General features: G+C 46.8%; 2 protein-coding genes across 6 annotated transcripts in view; both read right to left on the bottom strand.

Moving 5' to 3' along the window:
* Positions 1 to 1,528: 1,528 nt before the first annotated feature.
* SMIM1 (small integral membrane protein 1 (Vel blood group)) lies at positions 1,529 to 7,777 on the bottom strand. 2 transcript variants are annotated; one of them, XM_048824838.2, is made up of 4 exons: positions 7,640 to 7,766; positions 7,474 to 7,551; positions 5,035 to 5,170; positions 1,529 to 3,781 (listed from the first exon to the last, which is right to left on the bottom strand). In XM_048824838.2, exons 3-4 carry the CDS (start codon positions 5,136 to 5,138, stop codon positions 3,655 to 3,657), a joined length of 231 nt encoding a protein of 76 aa, XP_048680795.1. In that variant the 5' UTR covers positions 5,139 to 5,170; positions 7,474 to 7,551; positions 7,640 to 7,766; the 3' UTR covers positions 1,529 to 3,654. The 2 variants fall into 2 exon arrangements, with proteins under 2 accessions (XP_048680795.1, XP_048680794.1); XM_048824837.2 differs by lacking the exon at positions 7,474 to 7,551 and having other exon boundaries at positions 7,640 to 7,777.
* Positions 7,778 to 11,289: 3,512 nt separating this feature from the next.
* The window catches only part of CCDC27 (coiled-coil domain containing 27), a 31,929-nt gene continuing 19,921 nt past the window's right edge, over positions 11,290 to 23,297 (bottom strand). Inside the window, exons 2-12 of one of the 4 annotated variants that reach the window (XM_075120977.1) lie at positions 21,615 to 21,784; positions 20,720 to 20,849; positions 19,283 to 19,411; positions 18,546 to 18,688; positions 17,951 to 18,112; positions 14,666 to 14,882; positions 13,675 to 13,805; positions 13,420 to 13,497; positions 12,684 to 12,896; positions 11,740 to 11,844; positions 11,290 to 11,593 (exon numbers count right to left, since the gene is read on the bottom strand). In XM_075120977.1, coding sequence (XP_074977078.1) covers positions 11,456 to 11,593; positions 11,740 to 11,844; positions 12,684 to 12,896; positions 13,420 to 13,497; positions 13,675 to 13,805; positions 14,666 to 14,882; positions 17,951 to 18,112; positions 18,546 to 18,688; positions 19,283 to 19,411; positions 20,720 to 20,849; positions 21,615 to 21,755 — 1,587 coding nt within the window. In that variant the 5' untranslated portion in view covers positions 21,756 to 21,784 and the 3' untranslated portion in view covers positions 11,290 to 11,455. Of the gene's footprint in view, positions 11,594 to 11,739; positions 12,897 to 13,419; positions 13,498 to 13,674; positions 13,806 to 14,665; positions 14,883 to 17,950; positions 18,113 to 18,545; positions 18,689 to 19,282; positions 19,412 to 20,719; positions 20,850 to 21,614; positions 21,785 to 22,922; positions 22,986 to 23,297 lie in introns of those variants that run through there. The other 3 variants (XM_075120976.1, XM_075120975.1, XM_075120978.1) reach the window with 3 other exon arrangements.

Below are 23,297 nucleotides of genomic sequence, written 5' to 3'. Positions count from 1 at the left end.
ACCTTGGCCTGTGATATTCCCTCCTCTGCAAAACTGCTTCAGCCCCTAGCAATATGCCAGAAACTGGCACAAGTTATGTCAGTGAGACCTGTGTGTGCTATGTAATAACTGTATTTCACAATTGCTTCCACACATTATTACTGTCAGGCATGAGATACAACAGGGGTCAGCACATAAAATACCTTAGCTAGATACTGGAGTGGAATTACTCTGGGTTTATGTAGGTGTAAGATCAGAAACTGGCTCAATTTGCCACACATCAATTCTAACAATGATCTCCAACGCCAAAGATTGTGTGCTCTCATACAGTGTTTTAAAATGCAATCACTCCTCTTCTGATAACTTTTTTCTCGAGATTGCTTGGTTCAAATCTCAGCCAGGTCAACAGCAACCAAAGTTACCACTATGTGGTAGCCTGCGTGAAATTAATTGGGTGGGTCTGAGCCCAGTTGCTGGAGGGACAGGTGATCACATCACAAAACTATCATTGCATCCAGCACCCATTAGCTTCCTTCTTTGTGGTCTGTTGGAGGGAGCACAGGATTGCCATCGAGGCTGAACTCTCTGCTTAGACCTAAAAGTACCCCTGACTGATGGGTGTCAGCTGTGCAGTGTGGGGAAGTTGGCACTGTTGCTTCCTGGGCTCAGAGGACGCTAGGCTCCTGCCCCTCCGGGTTAGCACTTTGGACAACCATCGACTCAGGGCCACAGTAACTGCGTCAGACGGTGTGTTTGGAAAGAGGCAGCTCCCATCTAGCAGCACCACATTTTAAGGCAAATGAAGCCAGCATTAACTCAGGTTAGTGAAGGCTATTGCCAGAGGAGAAATCTCAGGGTTTGTACAGTCTTTCTGCTCTGTTGCTTTCTTCTGGCTGACAGGTTTAATTGTGCTTGCTTCTTTCATTCTGGTCAGATGATCAGGTCAGGAATGTATTTTGCTCATGAGATAGCTGGTGAAAAGTTATTTTGAAAGCCAAGATCTCTCCTCTCATGAAAAGTTAAGCAATGCCATTGTAAACAGGAGAGGAGGCAACGGCTGCCAAATTAGACCTACCCCACAGGTGTTTACCGTCACTGTAGGGATTGCCAGACAGCCCAGCTGGGATGAATCACTCTCCTCTGATAAGCAGTCCTGTGAATGAGTTGCTTGGAGATCCATGGCTGAAAAGCACTCTGAGAGCTTCCAGCCTATTAAACAGCTTTTACCCTCCAAAACTCCCGGATAGCCCCACAATAATCAGGATTCTGAGCCCTACGTAAGAGTGGCCTAGGGATCAGTGACACTAGTGAGCAGATGCAGAAGCTATTTCAGGGCAGTACATGGAATTGTGGGTAGCAGCAGCAGGGGAAGTTGAGAAATGAGTACAATGAATATCAAACCCAAAGTGCTCCCTTGTCTCACCCTGAAGTCTCCAGAGCACCTGCCCTGACCCAGTGCCCCATTCTGTGTTGCCCTGCTGCCCCCCAAGGCTGCAGATCAGGTTTCATTCTTTACCAGTGACTTAAAAAAACCAAACAGACCCCTTGGTAAATAAAATACTCAGTGCTGCTTTAGTTTACAGTTTGTGCTATCTAATGTGGCTTCTCTGACTGTTCGATGTGGGGGCTGGCCTGTCTCTTCCACAGATGCATCTTGGGCCAGTCCATCCAGAGCAATAGATACTGCTGACAGCATTGCTCAAATGCTTTTCCTCTCCCTTGTGTGACCTTCCACAGCACAGATCTGGGTTGACTCAGCATCTTTGCTCTTACAAGCATCCTGTCGAAAGGCTCCATTGCATGGGCTGTGGTCCAGTGGGGAATGAAGGAAGGAAGCAGAAGTTAGGAAAGGCAGCATGTGCCTGAGGGAACCCTGCCTCCTGGGGGAAGAAGAGAGGGATATGCTGATGAAAATGACATGAAGAGAACAACGGCCTACCACCATTTTGTTTGCAAACAGCCTTGAGTGGGGGAAAGAGAACAGAATCTGCATAACTTTGGCTAATGCACCAGGCTTGTACTAAATCCCTGAAATAACTGCATCAGTCTCTCCCCTTTGCTTAGTTGTGTCAGGCCAGGCTGCATGCATGCACCTCGTGCCTGGGAAAGCGTTAATGCACATCTTAGATAAGATCTACCAGCAGGGCCTGCCTGGAGGATCGGAATTGGGGTTGTGCTCAGATGGGGTGAATTATTCTTGTCAGGATTGTTTAGAAGAGGCATGAGCTCAAATCTTTCTGCCTTGAGTGGGGTGGGGTTGGAATTTGGATCCCACCCAGACTCTTTACGGGGAGCCCTTCAATTAGTTGAACCCCAAATACATAATGTACAGTCCCAGGGAGCTCCAAGAGTAGAGTTCCCTGACCTTTCCTATTCAAGCTGCAGTTCACAGGAAATTAGTCTAAGACAGCAAGATACACTTCAGTAGTCTCCCCTGTATATGCCTTTCCATTGAGACACATATTCCAGCACTGATCAGAGACATGGGCAGCCTGTTGGCTTTAAATCTCCTTTTTATTGCTTAAAACAATTTGACTTTGTTGCAGAAATATGCAGAGCTTTACATGCCTGCTGCACAGTTTGAAAATCTGTGGGAGAGCCCTGGTCTGGAAGAGAGTTTTCTAAAGGAAACATTAACATGATTATAAAGAGCAACCGGTTCCTTTGCAGGGGGAAGCCAGTGAGGTTATGATTAAAATAAAGGTTCCCATCACACTGGTTTATAATGAACCCAGCTACGCTGGAAGCTGGCATGCAGCCTTCCTGAAGAGTTAGTAGAGGGGTTGTGTGCAAAAGCCTTTAATCTTCCTGGCTGACGTGACTGATAGAGCATAAAGAAGTTTCAAAGGTTGGTTCAGCAAATCCTGTGAATCCAGGCACTGCACTCGCAGCCTCTAGTAAAGTGTAGGCTAGAAATAAGGGCTTGAAAAGAGAAAGATCCCAAACGTAAGGGAGCAGCACCTTGCTCCTGGAAAATTCATAGTCAAATAGAAGCGTATGTGTGTCGACCCAGCGATCAACAAAGGGCTCCAGTGACTGCTAAGGAATTTGGATTAAAGTCTCCTGCACGTGCAATCAGGTGCACAAACGGGTTGGGTGCCCAGTGACAGGTTTGCTCACACAGCTACCTGTTACGTGCTCACAAAATGGAGGTGTTTTCACATGCATATGGATGTTCCAGGAGGTATGCAGGTGCCATTAAGAAGCTCATAGAAAACATGCCCATGCAAAACCGGTACCCAGATCCCCTGCTGATGGGGGTGTCATAAGGGGTAAGGATGGAAACCGCAGGACCAGGGAGGAGTTCTCATTGCAATACAGGGCATTTTGGCAGCAGTGACAGGTTTTGGAAACAGCACATTTTGCTGATTCATGAGGGAGAGCACGTCCCTTTCTAGTTCCCCCTTTGCCTTTGTTGAGCCTTCAGCTGCGACTGTACGATCGGTTCTCTCGTAGGCAGCAAGACGTGCTGCATCCAGCACTGGCTTTGTGCACCTCCCTGATGCTGATGGTTCTTTTTGCGTGCTCATCTGACACATAGTGAAGATTCCTGCATCTTGCATGCATGCTTGGTGACTTGCCTGATTGGGGGTGGGAACTGGACAAGGAGGTTTGGGATTACCGCACCAGAGAAATCCAGGCCTGGGGTCCTGCCGGTGAATTTCACTGTTCCTTCTACTTGCACTTGTGCACATAGTAACCTGTCACGTAGCCAATGACAAAAACCGTCCAAAAGAGGATGTTTCCTCCAACCACTTTAACTGCAATGCCGATTTTCCCAGTGCACAGCTTAGTGTAGATTCTGGGGAGATAAACAGGGATAAGGAACAGCTGTAGTCATCCTGGCTGCATTAGCAAACCCAGTCAGCTCTACTTAGCCTGTTATTTGGCTGGGAGACCTGCTGTCAAACTCCAGGTTGGTATTGGAAGTGGTGCTGGTGATTCAGGAGGTGGCACCCAGTCACTAGTGATAAGCTGCCCTGTGAAAGGGGCTGCGAGGGCTATGCCATCTCCTGGATGAAATATAAAACCCAGGGCCTGACTGCTTGTGATCACTGAAGATTTTACAGCATCTCTCCTCAGAGTAGAAATCTTAGCCCTAATTCAGGGCACAGTCCACCTGGAGTAATTAAACTTTGTCTCCCTCAATCTTCCCTGAAGCTTCTGTTCAACACAACATTCTTCACAGCACTTCCTGAACTGTTGTGTAGCGTGGCTGTGTTCCGGCAAGAGGTGGCTGGTTTTAGTGGCAAGTGAAGTGATTCTAGTTTATTGTAAAACACGTTAGGGGGAAAGGCGTTAGAGAAATAAATGTTACTATTATTCTTACAGAGTCTACATGGGGGGAGAGAAAGGTCATATTTCTCTTCCTTTCCATGTGTTAGGGTGAGTGGAGGAAAGAATCACGATGCTGTAAGCCACTGAGTCACTGTTTGCGATTTTCTAGAACAAAGGAATTATTTAGAATTGTGTACAGACGTCTTAGCTTTTAAAATAGTAACGTGGCAGCCAGCTATATCTGTAACTTCAGCTAGATTGTGAGTAGAGCCCAATTTCTCTGCTTTAAAAATTCCAAGTTTGGTTCCCATTCGGAAATCAATACTCAGGCACTAATCTCACTGACAACAGTGGCACTGTATGATTGGAACCTTTGTGTGTTTCTGCACTGCTAGTTAAACTGGGAGACAAAGACAATCCTGGAAGATTTGACTCCATTATCTTCCAGGAGGTGATCTGTGTTGGCCTTGCAGAAATGCAGTTGGTAGATCCTGGGGAACAGTGTGTCTGGTTCTAGGACCATGTATGGTGGATGTAGGGCTACTCTGCTGATTGACCATGGGCAGTCAAACCGTGTGGGTTTCTGTAATTCCAGCACAGAGGGATAAAAGGTTGACAGACTCTCTAAGGCTAAGGAGAAGGACAAGAGGGCTTGCAGGGAGCCTCCATAGCTCAGGAGGAACAGCTTGGCAAGAGGAATAGGTTCTGGACAGCTATTCCTCTTGTGTGCATTGTTGAGTCTACACCTCTTAGGCAGCCGAGCCACAGGGGTCTCACCTTTTACATCCCGACACCTCAGCAGTGGATGTGTTCACACTGACTTCATCACGACTATTGTCATTCCACCTGCTGTACTGAACACCTGTGTCTTGAGGCTGCATCCTTCCAAGGAAAAGGTTGAAGGAAAAAGACTCTAGGAAGGAGGCAAAGGCAGATACAATTTAAGCTGATGCCTTGACAAGAGGAAAAACTTAATGCAGTTTCCTAACTTTTGTTTATTCTCCTTTATTCCTTATGAAAGTGACAATTACAGTCAATGATGTGACACCAGGCATGACCATGTGGGGTTACACTCTCTTACTGACTCCAGATCAATAGCTGTCAAGACTAATGAGAAATACAGGCATAAAGTATTGAGACAGCTATACGTACCAATTACTATCAGGGTTAAAACGGAATCCCCCTGAAAAGTCTGACAGGACTTTGAACGGGAACTTTGATCAAGCCTAAAAAAAAGTGGATGGGTGACTGCGAAACCACTCCTGAGATTCCATTTATTGATCTAAGTACATCAATCAACTGGGCTCGTGATAATTGTATGTGTAAACACCTGTTCATTGGGAATTAGACTGAGACTATCAAACCAATTCACCCAAGCAAATAAACCTACAATCTGGGGTGAAAGGCTCCATCAAGTCATTCAATCTTGTATATGCATTTGATTCGGGTCCAGATTCCAAACACCCACAAATCTTTGGAAGGCTTAAGAGCCCCCTCTCCCTGCAGAGTAAGGACTGCCTAGCTGCTGCCCTCCACACCCCAGAGGTGTCTGCACTTCAGTAAGGAGATGTATGTATGTCCCATGGTTTTTGAAGCGTATTGGAATTCTCATGGTGAAAGGTCCCCCTACAGAAATGTAAAATTTTATTTTATGAAGCCTACCTAAAATTCTCACCAAGACTGAGTTATCTAAAGTTACTCCTTACTCTCTGTCTTGCAATGCAGGTTGTCTGTTTCTCATGTCATAAGCTCTTCCAGACTGGGAGTACCAGATATTTGTGCCTTGTAGAGAACACGCCATCGGCACTTAACAGATAATGCTTTACAACAGCTAATTTGCAGTAATTTTAAAATTCTCCTGTTGTTGCCACCTCCTTTATGACCCAGCCCTCCCGCTCCTGAGACACAGCGCGCAGCACCCAGTGCTGTGAGACAGCCATGCCTGGCAGAAGGGAGCTAGAAGAAAGGGTGGCCCTATGGGAAGCAGCACAAAAGAAAACTAGAAATGCAACTAATTGACGTGTGTCTGGGAAAGAAAGGGGACCTGGAACGCAGATGGGGCAGAACTGGGAAGGAGAAGATGGGGCAGGACCGAGAGGAATTATGCTGCCTGGGGGGTATTTTCAATTTGCCCTTTTAACTGTGATTATTTTCACTTGGACCCTAGCCTATGTTTTGTAAATAGAGGACTTTACGTTCTTGGCATTGCTGACATAACAATGTCCCTGATTAAGGTCTAAATTCTAAACCTGCTAGTGCCAGCAGTCGCACTGGTGTTTGCTAACGTACCATGTTAGCGATTAGACCCAGCAGCTCCGTTCAGAGTTCTGGCTCTGCAATCTAAATGCCTCTTTGTGCATATCCCTGTAGCATATTGCAGGTTTTTAGAAACATTTACTATCATCTGCAACTTGGCATGAGCCTGGCATATTGTGAGGAATTTTTCAAAATATTTTTACATTTTTAAAGATGCCCCTTTTTGACCAGCATGGTGCCGGATCAGATTGGGTCAAAGGTGGCTTTAATCCACTTTAGCATTTGTCCAATCTTGGCGCTGCTGGAAAGTGGGTTAGAGCAGCCTGAAGGCTGCTCTAATTTACACCCATCTCCAGAGGCCACACAGGACTATCCCAGACTAACAGCCAGACACAACAGTGTCCTGGCCAAGCCTCCTCTTTGCTAGGCTGCACCTCCTGTGCTGGAGAAGGGGAAGCTGTGCAGGGCAGGAGGCACCCTGCGCCACAAGAGGATTCCTCCATGTCGGGGGACTCTCCACTGCCTGACTTTGCTGGGTTATATGGCTGCGTTGTGCTGGTGCAGCAACACTCTGCAGCTGCAGCCCCGCTGGGAATCTGGCCCCTGGTTCTCAATCTGATGGGGTGGTTTTTTTTCCACTAATAAAAGCCATTGTCCCTGTACAGGGGTGACACAAGGAGCCTACTCTCCTTTAAAGTCCCAGGGAAGGACCCAGCACAACGTCAGTCCTTGCACTTTGGGGTGTTGAGGAGCTACTCCTTTCAGGTGTCTCCCTAGCTGCCTTCTGTATGATTTCCAGATCCAAAGGTCTCACATCCTCTCCAGTGATCAGTATATTCAAATAACATATTGACCAGTTGGCTAGAGCAGACACATTACTTCTGGCTGAGAGATTTTTAAAATGAAGCCCATATTGCCTCTCTCCATTTCCCCCAAACCAACCAGTAAAAAGTAGTTTACCACTGGAATGGGCTTGGATTTTATACTCCTCCTCTCCTCCTAACGTCTGCACAGAGCTGGGCTTCAGCAAGTCTACCCCTGAAAATTGGGTGGAAAAGTGAAAAAAAGTAAGAAAAGAAAAGCGAGTTTGCCAGAGACTGTGTTTAAAGCTGCAGCGTGCTCTCACCTGAGGATCAAAGTCCTTCTCTGACTCTGCTCCACACTGTTTCTTGGAGAAAAATAACCCTTTGCCTTGAGCTCTTTCCTTGCTGGGTTGATTGTGACTCGGTGTTTCCTGCGTGTGCTGTTGTGTTAAACCAAGATTAGAGGAGGAGCAGGGAAGGAGGCGGGGCCCATCAGTTCAGAGCCTTTCAGCACAAAAACACAGGTGCCAGCTACAGCTGGCTGACTCCATACATTCTGACCTAAGCACCAAATTGCTGGGGCAAAATTTCCACAGTTCCCACATGCAAATTCTTTAACCCCACTCCATCTGAAGGCAAATGAGGTGCATGCAATGGAGAATGCATGCCAGAGGCTTGATTTGAGGAAGGAGTATAAGGGTTACCATCAGAAACATTGACCATTGGATCTGGCCCTTCCTTTATTTCAGCATTCTGACCTCAGTGCCATCACAGCATTGGGATTCCAGTGAAAGGTGTGCATGGCCCTGGGAGAAGCTGGACAGCAAGCAGGGGAAACTCTTGAATATTCTGTAATCCCTGAAATCCTGCCCGCAGCCCTTACTCCTCCTGGGCTAGATCCAGAGCTTCTCATTCTGTCCTCCACTGACATAATGTAGTTATTCCAGATTTACATCAGTGTTGTGAGATCAGAATAGGTACAGTGCATCAGAGATCTAGTCAGCACTATCAGTCTGAAGCAAAATCCTACACTTGTACTTCTCTCTTTAATGGTGCAGATTAGGGAACTGGACAGCTCGGGGGAAGGTTGCTGATGGGATACAGAGCCTTTCACACAGCCAGATTGCTTGCTGCAATGCAGCTCTGGTCTGTTGTTTCCAACTGAAGGCTGTCTGGTGCCCTGTCTGAAATCAGACAGTAGCCCCAGTTCAGTACTGAGTGGGCAGGTGTCAGCATCCCAAAATCACCTTTACAACTGGCAGCTAGATCATCCATCTCAGCAGAGAGGGCACACTTGAAGGGGCCTCAGAAATTAACTCCTGTCTTGCCCCCAGAGATAGTCCACTCCAGCCTGGAGTGGAGGCCCAATGTCAGGGTTCTACGGCGCTTGCCCATGTAGGACCCTTAGTCCAGCATCTCTCATCAGTAGTCAGTTCACAGAGAAATGCAAAAAGGAAGTTGATTTTGTGTTTGGTTGTATTAGAAATATTAAAACTGAAGAGAAAAGCAATGGCACATCCCCCACTACCATCGGCAATGGTGTTTTCCAAGAGACATTCAACTGTGTGAAGACACCACCTAGAGAAATGCAAAGATCAGACTGAAGAGGGCAGTGGCAGACATTAGTCATGGAGATTCAGCCTGGTGCTAAGCTGACGAGGAAAATGTACTTTAGCCTGGTTGACCTTTGCAACAGACCTCTGGATGCAAGCATTGTAGAACTCCAGGCAAAGGGCTGGGACTGCCACACGGGGATGCATTTCATTTCCAAATAACTATGAGGCAACCATCTGAGTTGTGAATTTATTCTTCTGTTCTGTAGCAGAGAGGTTTGTATCCTTAGCCTTCCTAAGGGCTTTGGGTTTGAATCTCTTGTCACCCTGTGCCCTTTTGCAAAGTAGGAGTGAAATGGTACAAGTGAGTGGAGAATCCTAATTTGGCAGCGTTTCATCACCACTTTACACTGGTGTAGATGAGGTCACAAGGTCCAGGCCCTGAAGAACCAGACCTTTTATTTACTGTGACATAATTCAGCCAGAAATCTCGTACAGATGAGGAGGCTGTTTTATGCATTTGGAATAACTTTGTCCAATGGGAAATTCATAAGTGTGGATCTTGGTTGGGGTAAAACACAAACATGCAATTTCGATTTGTAACTGGCTTTGGAGCTACCTGCTGACAGCACGGAATTGGCATGATGCACACGGGGAAGTCTTCCGGGAAGTAGATATTAGGGTATTTGACCTGTTCTGTTAGTTAGAACAGAATAATCATGTGCATGTCAAGGAGGTGATCATCACATTGATTATGGAACTGGTTTAAAATTTTGGTCATAAAGGCAGGTTTCTAGTTTGCTGTTATCAATGGCAATAAGGTACAGTTGAAAAGTGACTCTGTAGAAATGACAGAGTGGGGTTCCGTGTTTGTCACTCAGTTATGCTCACTTTGCAATCCAAAAGATTTTATTTTTCTAATCGCCAGCCCTGCAAACTTGTCTTGGTATCTGAAAATCAAGCTGGTTTTCTATGGCTCACACATCGCTGACAAAAAAGATTTTGCAATGGGAACTCAATTAATAATTCTGCTAAGGGAACATGAGCCAGAATAGAATCCAGGTCCCGCTCTCAAAGCTGTATGAGTGCTACAGAGCTAAAAAGTGCAACCTAATTTTAGCCCGTGAAGTCAGCAGACATGATTGAATAAGCACAGGCAGATTAGCCGAGTAAGGAGGCATCATTTTTACCCTTAAGAACCACACTTTAAAATGCACAGCTTGGTCCATGTTCCTTATCTTGAACTGATAATTTTAATTTAATTTTGAACTTTAATTTCATACCAGAGATAAGAGACTCTAGACCAGGCCTTGCTAAGGTGATTACTTCACCGCTAGAGGGTTAAAGTAATTTGGCCATGACATTTGAAATGGGGACCCAGGAACACACACCACCTACTGTGTTTATTGCAGAGGAAAACTGAACACTAACATTTAAAGGGCCAGATTTTCAGCCCAGCCCTGAGTCCCAGTCTTGCAGGAACCAAACTGCAAGGACAATTTTTCATCGGCAATTATTTGTGCTGGCATTTTAGGCCCTTGTAGATGTCTAAGTTCCCAGTTATACCCATAAATCTATTATCCGCAACTTGTGTCCACTAAAACGGAGACCAGTCTCAGAATCTGCACCTAAAACCTCACTAGGATGTTTAGGTTTGTAAAGACATTTCAGGCTTGTCTACATGGTGGGTTGCACTGGTTTAACTAAAGATGTGAATTTAAACCAGTTTAGTTGAGTCAATGCAAACTCATGTGTGGACACTTATTTAAAAAAAAAGAGTGGCTTATTCTGGTTCAGTTTAAGTCGATAAGGAACAGATTTCAGCTAACCTGAAATAAAAGCTGGCTTTGCAGCAGTCCAAACTCCATGGTGGGTTAGAGGGTGCACAGCTGAATGGGAGGTTGGCAGTGACACTGTATGAGAGCCTGGCACAGTGGCTTAGCATTAAGGTTGGGAAAGGGGAGACTGATTACTAAAGCTTAGATTGCCAGCGCTAGTGATATCTAGCAGTGGGTGGGAACCATCCTGTTGTACAATATGCTCAGAGATGACCTGGATGTGATTGCTAGAATCTGGAAAGTTTGGAAGGCCTGCTTGTTTCAGGCCAGAGAAGCTTGGTGAGCCAGTGATTATGCCTGCACCCTGTGTTTAAAAGGAGCAGAATGAGCAGCAATAGAATAACCTGGCCAAAGCAGGTGGTGTGCCCACAAAGGGAATCATTTTCATTTTCTAGCTCCTCTTATCCAAGGACCCCCAAAGCACTTTGCAAACTCACATTAACTCTCACACCTCCCATGTGAGGCGGAGATTGTTCTACAGATGGAAAATCCGAGAGAATAAGTGATTTATGGCAAATTGAGCGCTGATTCCAGTCCCCAACTCCAATTATGAGACAACAGTGTAGACTAATTAGAGATCAGCTGGCTTAACAGAATGCAGTTGAAGTCCGAGTTAATTGTTTAATTTGTCAATAAAAAACAAAACACCAGAGAAAAACCAAAATGCAAGCAGGAAAGAACCTCAGGGGAAAGGGCCTTTCTGACTCTGTGACTCAGCTGCAGGAATCAGCTCTCAGCGTACAAGGCCCTATTTCACAGGACTCTTTTTGTTGGTCTTAGAATTAGGAGAGGACAGATTTGCTGGCTCAGTGCTGAAGAGAGACGGGACCTTCACACCCTTCTGTTTCAGCATCTGATGAAAATCCAGCCGCTCACTAATTATTCTCTGGAAATCAGACACATTCACAGGAGAATCCAGCATTAGCCGTGGAGGTGATAGGATCGTTAAACTTTTCCTTCTCCCCTCACCTCTCTGCAGGTCCCCAGCTCAGGGGTCAAAGCAGAAGCATCATTCCACACTGAATCACATACCTGCATAGCCTCTAGTGCCTCCTCATCGCTAATTTCAGCTTGGGGGGATTTGGAGCCTGCAGTGCTGTATGTGGCCTGAATTATTTTGCTTCGAAATCTTTCAAACTTTGATTTTAAAAAGGAAAAAAAAAAACTACCTTAGTTTAGGCTGAAGAGTTAACCAGGTTTCTCCAATTAAAGAGGGATACTGTTTGACACAAGCAAAGACCTACTCTCACTAGAGGGAGAATTTGAAGCAACCCTTGCTTTTAAGATATGCCAACAAGAGGGTTGGTATGACAGCTGGCATTTCTGACAGGTTCTCATGTCTCTGAATGTCCCCAGGACACCAGTAAAGGGAAGGACTGAAATTCTGCCCTGGGCTGAGTATGTGCAATTCCAGATGGCTTCACCAGAAGCCCCACACAGACACCTAGTGGCAACGTGTGTCTCTGAATTAGTAACGTAAGCAAATCTGACCTGACGTTGGATGGAGTTGCACCTGCTTGCAGCAGGTCTGAATATGGCCCTTTAAGAATAAATCTGGAGAAATGTCTTCCCATGATGGCTGTTTAGCCTATTGCTGTATTTGAGAGAGGGGGGAATCCCCAGACGGGTTGGGAGGCTGTGGGATAAAATTCAGAAAGAAGTTTGGCATTGTAACTATTCTGCTCTGAAACCTCGGGGTCTCTTTTTCTTGGTATCCCATAAGACCCATAACTGAAACAAAAGCCCCTGGCAAGCACAGGAGCCCAAGCCGCCCGGGAAAGTTTGGGGAGCAAGTAGACTGTTAACTGCCAGGCCCTCCATTCCAGCTGCTGGAGCTGAGGTGCCAAAGGGAGTCCCATGCAGTCCACCCAGTGATTGTGTCTAAGGACGGCCCTGACTAAACTGGGGCCTTTGTTCTCGTTAGCTGGAGTCCCTCCCTCAGGAGAGAGGCCCGCAGTGAAGGAGGCTGTCTTTACCCTGGCATTGATGCACTCCAGTGCAACTTTGGCCTGCTGCTCAGTGTGCTTCAAGGCCTCGACTTGGCTCTGCATCTCACTTTGGTCACACAGCTGCTTCTGCACATGGTGCTGGGCTACCATAACCTCTGCCTGGAGCTGGTTGATCTTGCTCTGCAAATCATCAATCAGTTTGTTTTTCTCATCCAGTTTGGATTCTTGTTCTACAATGTCCTGAGGAGAAACGCAGTTCAGGAGGAATGAAGGAGAAAGCTGCCTTACTCAAACATCGGCATATGTCAATGCCCAGTAACGTTACTGGTTTGGGACTTTGTCCCCCCCGCCAGTTTTACCTATAGTATTTAATAATTATTCTAATTAAGAGCCATTAAAACAGGTTTGTTCCCTTTTTCATCAATTCAGGCTCGTTAGAAAAATTAAACTGAGCAATAAAGTGTATTGAGAAACAACATATGCCAGGGCTATCCCATCTCTGATTTTCATGGGACAAACGCCTCTGAAAAACTAGGGAGGACATGGATGGGTTTAGGGTTGCGAATAACTAGACTGAAAGACACAGGACATCAGTGCAGGATTTGGAGAGAGAGCAGGAAAGGACCTAAAGGAGCACAAGGTGCTCACACAATGGTATTGTTCTGTTTAATTTATACAGGCCCAGGCCTAAGAGGTGCACAGCAGGGAGAATTAGGGTGTTGGCTGCTGTAACTGAGCACAGGATTTTGCACCAATGAGTCACCTGTCGGAGTTTGTAATTTTCTCTCTCTATTATTCCCATCATTTCTTCACACTTCCGTTCTTCTCGAAGGCTGGAAAACTGAGAGGAAAAAGCTCCAGTTAACACATCATCCCCCTTACTACAGGTCACAGAATCATGATTTCCTGATTTGTTAAAAAAGAACCAAAAAAAAAAGTCTCACAAAGAATAAATTCCCAGTTTCCCACACTACCCAATGGTGGCCAATGGCCTGTGTTATGCTCTTAGTGATTGTACCTTGGCAGACATAGCTTGTAGTTGATTTCCCCGCTCTCTAAGCTCCTTCTGTAGCATTTCCTTTTCAGACTCAGTTCTCCGCAGCTGTGACTCTTGGAAAGCCAACTGCCTTTGCAAGGAAGTGATGGTACCTGTATAATCAGAGTAGAGTTCTGAACCAACTGAATCCCTGTTAAAGCCCTCAGGAAACCTCCCTCAAGTGATGAAAAAGGGGCCAGTCATTTTATTCCATAATCCAAAAGTCATCTGGTTGTGAACATAAGTTCTTAGAACTACAGTCACTACAGAAGTACAGTGAGGGTTAACACTTCAGCTGAATGATACTTTATCGCATGACTGAATTGAAGTGTCCATTTCTTAATGCCAGCCAAATTCATCTTGTGCAAGAGTCCAAAGACTTAGAAATGGTCTGACATGCAGAAGCTCCCTCCAGGCTAGCGACAGAATCATACAATCATAGAATCATAGAATATTAGGGTTGGAAGGGACCTCAGGAGGTCATCTAGTCCAACCCCCTGCTCAAAGCAGGACCAATCCCCAATTAAATCATCAGAAGCTGGACACGTCACAGAGTTCCCAAAGAGCTGCTAGCTAGACAGGGCTGCTCCTCTTTGTTCAAAAGCTGCTCTTGATTAGCACCCGCATTGTTTAGCAGTCCAAACTATACTAGGCACTTTTAAGTAGAATCTGCCCTTGGTTGGTAATAGGCATCTTTACCAGGCAAGCTGTAAGGGAAAAGTAGCTGCTGTTGTGGGGAAGCTACCTTTAAAACTGCAGAGGGAATAGAAGCTGCAGACTCTCAGTGAAGATCTAATGTAGATCCTTCCTAGACAGAAGGAACTGAGCCACAATTATGACTTCCTCTTGCTCCCCATAACCGGCATACAAATTGTTCACAGAACAGGGGAAGAGTTTGGGATCGAGCCACTAAAATTTCAGATACTCTCTGGTCTTTAGCCCTTTTGTGTTCCCCCTGTGCCAGTCCAGGTACCTGTGGCCATGTCATAGTCCATCTTTGCTTTCTCCAGTTCTTTACAGAGTTCTTGGTTCATTTGCTGGAATTCTTTGAGCTTGATCAGGGATGCTTTCTCTTCTGCTTCTGCCTCATTCTCCTCCTCCTCTTCAGAAGCCACTTCAATCTCTGTACCACTGAGAAGCTCTTTTTCCATGTCCTCTTGTCTCAAGCCCTTTTGCTGCATTTCTGAATACTGTAAGGACAAAAGGACAGGAAGAATTTTGAAAGTTGAAGCAAAATGCAGCCTTCGGTAGAGACTGGCTTTAGTCCTATCAGGCTCCATTTCTGGAGCTGAACATTGGAGGGACAAGAGTCTAGTTCTGGAGTTGCATTTAGGGCACCTCTAACCCTGAGCCAGACACCTTACAAATGGAATAATATAATGTATGGTGAAACATTGACACTGGCTTAAGAAAATGACTCAGTAACTGCTGCAGCTTAATTACTAGTTCCCTTTTCAACTTTTGGACAGCTCTGCTTCCTGTTCTTCTTCTTTATCTGAAAGTGTCTGTTGGGTCCAGCACTGGAGCATCTGGGGACCTCACAATGTCTAGATATTAAAAAAACATACTCCTGGAGGCACAACCCAAAAACCCAAGCAGACCTGGAGCAAGATTTCCGGAAGTTCATTATTGGGCTGCCCTCCTGCCTAATTTGGTCCAAATGCAAACAGACACCAAATCCACTGACCGTGAACTTGACCCAAAGCCAGGCAATATCTCCAAGATACTACAAGAGAAGAAGATTCTGAATATTTGTCACTTTTATACATGAGCATTTGAAATGTGCTACATTGGAGCACCTTTTTGGATCTGTGTGGTTAGATGTATGTTTGTTTGTTTGTTTGTTTGTTTGTTTATAGACCCCCTCTGCACAATTAGGAGGATTAATTTATTTTAGGATCTGTCCACACTGATCTCTTTGGCTCCTGTGGTTAGACAATTTCCCTGGAATCTTCACAGCAGTGGACCCGGGAAGGAGGATTAAATTATAAGAATTTATCTTGTTGTAGATGTACCTTAATTTACACTGATGTAACTGAAAGCAGAATTTGGCCCAGAGATGTTAACCTAAGTTTTTCTTTATAACGATGGTTCTAAATGCTTTGGTTTTCAGTATACACTTTCCCATGTCTGCAAATCAGAGACCCAAAGGAGTTGGGGGAGAGAGGGTAATCTAGAGCAGGGGTTCTCGCAACAAATTTTTGGGTGGCCTCAGAGTGCGGCCACCAAGTCTCTTGCTGATGGCCGCTTTGACAATTTTTCCTAAAATACTTAATTAACTTTAGGAAAAACAAATACATATGCACATATACAGGTCCAATCAGTGTAATTTATTTATGTAGGGGTATTTTTGCAGACTCAATAATAACAACACACAGTTGTTATTCTTTACTGGACCTAAACAGAATAAAAACACAAATAAGATGCTTTGCATGTTCTTGTCTTTGTTGTTATTTCTTTGGCTTTTTTGGTTGCAGGTTTGTTTGGTTTTAGACTTGCTAACTAGTCTAAAGCCTTCTGTGAAAAGTAATATTTGTATGTTTCTTAAGATCACTTTTTCACAGCAGACACTTGTTATCTAGCTGGGAGGCAGTGAAAAGTGATATTAACAAACATGCAAATATCACTTTTCAGAGCAGACTTACTCAGCCCTGGCAAGCTGGGGGAACAAATTAAGCCTTGGATGGGGAGGTGGGTATGGAGGCAGTGGGAGCCAGGGTGATGGGGGTGGATGGGTGAGGGGCCAGGGGCGATAGGAGGGGGGTGAGTCTGAAGCCCAGCCACTGGAACCTGAAGCCCAGCAGCCAGAGAATGGAGCCTGCAGCTGTGCAGCCAGAGCCCAAAGCCCCATGGTCAGAGCCTGTGGCCAGAGCCCACCACCATGAGGCCAGAGCCTGCCGCCCACCAAACCAGGGCTGAAGCCGGAAGCCTGAGCCCCACCACCCCCCAGGAAGGTGGGGAACTCACACCGGCTGTCTGCTTCTCTGACATTTGTGGCTCAAGAGGGGGGCAGGACCCAACCCCTCCTTGCTGCCCCTTCTCCCCGAATCACTGCCCAAGAGGCTGTGGCCACAGGAAAAGCCCCTGGTGGTCGCATGCAACCATGGTGGTTGCATTTGAGAAATGCTGATCTAGAGCAGTGCTTCTCAAGCTATCTGATGTGGGGGACCAGCAATTTTTTTTCCAATGTGCGCCCAGACCTGCAGCTGATGGCTCCGGACCACCACTTTGAGTAGCACTGATCTAGGGGATGCAGTCACTAAAGGACACATTTAGCAACAGTGTGAAAAGTACATAATGGCAGAGACTCCTCTCATTCTACTGCCAGTTTCTTTTGCCATATCTGGACTAGTGCAGATCCTCTTTCACCTCCTTTTCCAGTTGCCATAGTTCCTCCTGGTCTTTCATCAAGGACTCAGACAGGCTAGCAATCTTGGAGTCCAGCATTTTATCAGAGTAGCTTAGTTTTAATTTTAAGCATGCCACCTCCTCTCTCAAATCTTCTCTAGTGCTGCTTTGTCCTAAGCCATCCTGCACTGAGCTGCTTAGCCTAGCCATCTTTGTCTTGCTGTCGTCAGCTACAGGTTCTGAGGCTGCATCTTTCTGCAAGGGAAAATTTTTAGTATGAGGAAAACTACCTAGGAAGCTAAAAGTAGGAAGCTGCTTTCCACACTCCTAGCTTGCAGCACATAAAGGAAAGAGCTTGGTGCAGTAACCACAAATATACCTCACCTTGTCAGTGAATTCTTAGTGCAAGGCCTCCACAATGGTTCTGGGGAAGCTGATAACGTGTTTAGAAAATGATGCACAAATGAGCACTCCCAGCATTCCATTCTGCTTCAGATTGCCACCGACCGGCACAGTGATAGTCAGTAGCTTTATTATATCCCTTATGAGGCTCATAATCAAAATGGGACTGCTGGGGGGGGTGTGTCTCATTTGCATATAATTACCCAGAATGCTCTTCCCTCTCACTGTGCTACTAGTGAATTCAGAGCACAAGGAGGGCCTTAAATAGCTTTTATTTTGAACCTCCTTCCTCAGTCTGGTGTGTGTGTGTGTGTGTGTGTGCGCGCACGCACCTGTTTGAGGAAGTCCCCTATCTGCTTACATCATAGGATCAGAAGGGATCACAAGCATCATCACCATCAGCTTTTCCTCTAGTGATGGCCACTGCTGATAGCCATTTTGTCTCTCACTATGAGGTCTGTCTTAAATGTGTGCTTCATTTCATACAGAGAAAATGAGTGTAAGTCACCTCGTTTGTGATGACACTTTCCCTCCTGAGCAGCTCCAGATGCTTCTTCAGATTCTCCATCTCATCTCTAAGGATAGAGATTGCATCATCCTTCCTTGCACATTCCTCCTCACATCTTGAAAGACGAATAATCTCTTCTCCCATCATCAACAAGCATCGTTCCTGGGAATAGAAACAGGCATACTGTTCACTCAAACAATGCATCTTAGGTTTGATGGGATATTGGTGGGCAAGAAAAAGATGGATGAATGGCATGCGAGGGGATGATGTACTGTATTTCAATATCTGCCCATCTGTAGGGAATTTAATGGCATCTAGTCTAAGGGACTAGGACCCAGAACTCCTAGGTTCTTTCTTATTTTACATGGACTTACTGCCATTCTCCTCTATTTGCTTTCCCTTCTTTCCTGCACTTCACGTTGTTTTGAAAAAGAACTCTGAGATCCTTTGAATCCATTTATCGAAATACAATTATATTATTAACGTAATTTACATCACACCCTTAGAAAGTTAATTTTCTAGCTGGATCACTTTGCAATTAACTATGTGTGTGGTCTCTTCTTCTTTTTGAAGTATTATAGCAACATTTTCTTACCTTCTCACGGATTACATCAATGTACCATGGGATTTTACTCTCTCTAGGTCCTCTTTGTTGTTCGGGTGAAACTATTCCTTCTGTGAAACTCTTCCACTTAGAGAGTCCAGTGAGACTTCTACTGTGTGGGAGCTGGCCAGCTTCTGGGGGGTGGGGGAGAGGGGAATAGTGGAAAGAGCATTTATCTAAATAACAACCAGAGTCTTGGAAAAACATATTTGTTCTGTCAAACTTATTTCTTCTGGCAACAAATCTCGATTACTAACCTCAGCGCTTTGGGTTCCACTGACTGTACCATTTAAAAAACTCCTCAGAAATGATTATTTACCATACTGAATTAAAAGCAGTGACCCAGCCTGCAATGGATAGGCTTCAAAAGGGAGTTGTGTCTTGTTCCAACTTCTGGCTACAACCTTGATCAGCAAAATCCTCCAACTTATGGCTGGACTTGTATGTGCCCTGTGTTCTGCATATAACCACACCTAGACTGGAACAGGGACCCTGAAGGACCATAGACAGCAATTCTACTACATGGTGCAGGTTGCTCTATGGAGTATACAGCTTGGAGATCATGTCATGCCACCAACTGGTTAAAAAGAGCAACCAAGGCAAGCCCAGTGGTGTTTCCTGGAGCAGTGTAATGCGCTAACTTGCAAACACACCAATTTCGCAGCTGATTTTTACCCTCCTGGGAAAACACACATGCACACTCTTCACAGTCATCCCCTTACCCTTACCTTTGGTGACTGATTCTAATGAATGTGTGTTCTGAAGGGCAGCACTCCACTCTTCAAAGCTGAGTTGGGAGGACAGACTGATGGTACTGAAATTATAGCGCAAATCAGGAATGTCTGCTAAAGTACTTTCTGTGTTTAAAAAAAAAATTCTGGTTACTGCTAAGTGGTTTTTCTTTTTTGTTTTTGGCAAGGAAAAATATCCATTTGAGGTATTCCACATTGTCGGAACTTTAACGTGACAGAAGGTATAAGCCAAAGTTTTGAAACTCTTACCAGTTTCAGAGAAGTGAAGAGAATGTGGGTTTTATGCAAAATGAGATGGATTGATTTAAATATTAAACATTTATACTGAATTCCTAGTTCAGGTATGTGAGGAACCTATCACTTTTAATATCCAGGTAGATTTACATGGTCATGGTAACACAAACTTATGATAGAATGAAAGGGGCTGAGATCTGAGTCACCTCGTCCTTCTGAATAAGGAAAAATCTGTCTTCAGTCACAGAGGTTAAGGCTAAAAGGGACCACCAGAGCATCCAGAAACTAGTTCTGAAACTCTGTTCAGCATAAAACTGTCACAGCCCAGCATAAACCCAAAGGTTCCTTAGCCTGAAAAATGGGGCTGGTGTTCGGGACATAGGGAAAAACTCCTCTCAGGAGGACTACCCTACTCTGCGACTACCCCTTCAAGAGACAGTGTGGAGTTTACAGCCTAAACAGCCCAGGTGCAATCAAGAAGCACCCTGCCCGCCCTGGGGCTATTTATAAACAGGGAAAGGCAGCCAAGTAAGAGAGAAAGGAACCAGAAGTGGTGCTGATGATAGTGGTTCAGCCGTCCCATTGGTCACCAGCCTGACCTCAGCCTCAGAGACTTTGTGTTCTGATTATACGCTCTGACTCAACCCTCTGAGGTAAGGGCCTTATGAACTTGGTTAAATTGTTTCTTCCCTGACCTGCTGTCTACGGGAAAAGGAGCCAGCTTGCCTGCCTCCTAGAACAATAAAAGAAGCTGGAACTCTAGATGGCTGGTGGTGGTCTGGAGGCCCTCTGAATGGCAGGATGGTTTTTTGTTTGCGTGGTCTTGGCCTCCTCCTTCTTGGATCATGTACACTTGCCTTTGGGTTTTTCACTTACTACCAGCTAGGCTTTTCTAACTTTGTCGCAGCATTGAGGAAATGCTAAATAAATGATACTGTCGAAAGCCCCTACTAGCAAATACATACTCGTCAAGTGCAAGATCCATATTACATGTTAAAGTCGTGCTGAGGGAATCACCAGTACTCTGGCTACCTGCAATTTGACGAATGAATGTGGAAACAATTTGTAGGACTTAAACAGGAGTACTGGGGAAATAAGGGCTATTGTGTGGGAGAAATAGCTTAATATATTACAGGAAAGGGTATTGAGGGGTTTGCTGATCTTCCTTGTGAGCCTTACCGAGCTGGGATGTTGAAGTTGCTCTGTTACTAAATCTAGGACATCCAGGGCGCATTAGAAAAGATCTCTGTAATTCCTCCACCTGGGGCTCATACTCTGACTCAAAGAAGCCAGCAGGTTTGATATTAGCCTGGCAAACAGGAGGAAATTAGACCATTAACTGGATGTGTCTTATTCAAAAAGTGCTTTTTAATTGTAGGTTGGCAGGAATGTAGGTGTAAATCCATTCTGTGATGTGACAACCAGCAATGATAGGCAGCTCAAGGTCAGAGCCTGATCTGCAAAGTATCCTCAACTCCATTTTGAAGTTGGTGGGAATAGAGGGGGCTCAGCATGTCATAGGAGGCACTGAGTTCACTGCAGGATCAGACCCTCACAAAGAAAGCCTTCATCAAATGCTAAAATTCCTTTCTCCCACTTCCTTTCAGCTAAGATTTTCAAGGGAATTAAATGCCCAAATCCCCTTGAAACTGTGTGCCTAACCCCTTTTGGAACTGTCAGCATTAATCCTGAGGGTGGGATTATGATTTTACTGATAAACAAAGCATTGAAATTGCACAGGAGGGATGAAAATCCACTTCTTGCCATTACCTGCATATGACAGCTGGCCTTGGCTGCACTTGCCTTGAGAGGCCCCAATATTTTGTGGATAAGCAAATGGCATATGACTGGCTCCTGCGGTGTGCAGAATCCATTCCACTTAATGGGATTTTCCTTTCTTTGGAGCTTAAGCCTGAAAGAAGCTGCTGCCCAAAATGCCAACCTGCAAGGTGCTGAGTACTTCCCAGAAGGTGTATAGTGCTAGCAAGGCAGCCCCTCATAACCCTTTGCTTCTCAAATCAAATCCCATTTTATCATGTCTAAAATGTGATTAAAATAGCAGCATATTAAATACTTGGTTCTCATAGTAGCGTCTGACTGCTTGAGCCGATTTACTCAGCGTGGATCTACCGCTGGGAAGCTTCCATACTGGTGTCTGTTGCCTTCGGCTGCTTAATTCCTGGAGCTCACTGAAACCCTTCGTCATCAAGTTCATCTCTCTAATGGTGTTTCACCAATCTCAGCCTTTCACAAAATGGAGAGGGGGAGAATTAACAGGAGCCTGCTGGGTTAAAAGGCCTATAATTTTACAGATCACATTTCCTCATTTGTGTTCCTGATAAGTTTCAATCCAAGGTTTTCAAACGGGGGGGGCCTGCCCCCCCTGGGGGGGGGGCAGTGGCAGAGAGGGACTTTCAGGGCAACACCAGCCCTATGTGGTTGAGGGTCTGGGCTGTGGGGAACAGGAGGAAGGAGAGCTGGCTTAGGGGTTGGGGGAGCCAGGGGAAGCAGGAGAGTGGGGCCAGGGACTGGACGGGGGTTGGGGGGAGCAGGGAGCTGGCTTAGGGGCTGGGAGCAGGAGGGAGGAGGGCTGGTTTAGGGGCTGGGGGCAGGAGGGAGGAAACCGACCCCCCCTCCGCCACAGCTACCGGGCAGCCGCGGGCCCTGGGCGCGGCGCTTTCCGGGCCCCGATGGCTCGCTGGGCGGCTCCCCGCCACGGGCTCGGGGGCTTGCCCCTGGGGATCGTCTAATGCCACCAGCAGCAGCGGGATGTGAGATTCACACCCAGCAGAGAGTGGACTGAAAATGCTGGGCAAGTGGATCCTCCTCCTGCCGTTATTAGCGACCCAGCTTCAGAGCAAAACCCGGGGTGCGTTATTAATTAGCCGTGGAAGTAAAACATAAATTCTCAGGGATTGGGGAGCAGGAGGCTGGTTTAGGGGTTGGGGGGACAGGGACTGGGGGGGCTGGCTTGGGGTCTGGGGGCAGGGAGTGGAGGGGGCTGGGAGCAGGAGGGAGGAGGGCTGACTCAGGGATTGGGGGAGCAGGGGGCTGGTTTAGGGGTTGGGGGGCCAAGGACTGGGGGGGCTGGCTTAGGGGGAGGGAGTGCAGGGAGGGGGGTTGGGGCTGGCTGGGGGGAAGAGGGGGCTGGTTTAGGGGGAGGGAGTGGAGGGAGCTGGGGGAAGAGGGGGTTGGGGGCTGGCTGGGGGCGGGGGGGAAGAGGGGGCTGGTTTAGCGGTTGGGGGGCCAGGGACTGGGGGGGCTGGCTTAGGGGGAGGGAGTGCAGGGAGGGGGGTTGGGGGCTGGTTTGGGGGGAGGGAGCTGGGGGGAAGAGGGGGTTGGGGGCTGGCGGGGGGGGGGCGCTGGGGGCGGGGCTCCTCACCCGCTGCGGCCCCTGCCCCCCGGCGGTGGCCTCTCAACCAGCCGCTTGGCCTGGGGGAGCCTGACCAGCCCCGAGGCGGGACGGACAGGGGAGGTGACCAATGAGCGGAGGGAACGGCGAGCGCGGGGCGGGGCAGGCGCCCGGCTCGTGGACGGCTGTTGCTAAGCCAGCGGCCGAGGGCGCGGGGGGCGAAACGGGGCCGCTGAGCGCGCCCCTGGCGGCCGGCGCGGGCCATGCAGGCTCCCTGCTCCGGAGCGGCCCCAGGATCCGTCGCCCCGTGGTTACCGCCCTCTGCTGAGAGAGGGGGGAGCCCGTAGCCCCCCCTTTCCCGCCCCCGGGGCCGAGGGGGCGGGAACTGACCCTGCGTCTCCCCCC

The sequence above is a fragment of the Caretta caretta genome, chromosome 18, assembly GCF_965140235.1.
Source record: "Caretta caretta isolate rCarCar2 chromosome 18, rCarCar1.hap1, whole genome shotgun sequence".
NCBI classification, from domain to species: domain Eukaryota; kingdom Metazoa; phylum Chordata; order Testudines; family Cheloniidae; genus Caretta; species Caretta caretta.
The sequence above is the reverse complement of the archived record's forward strand: the minus strand, read 5'-3'. Positions and strand labels throughout refer to the sequence as shown.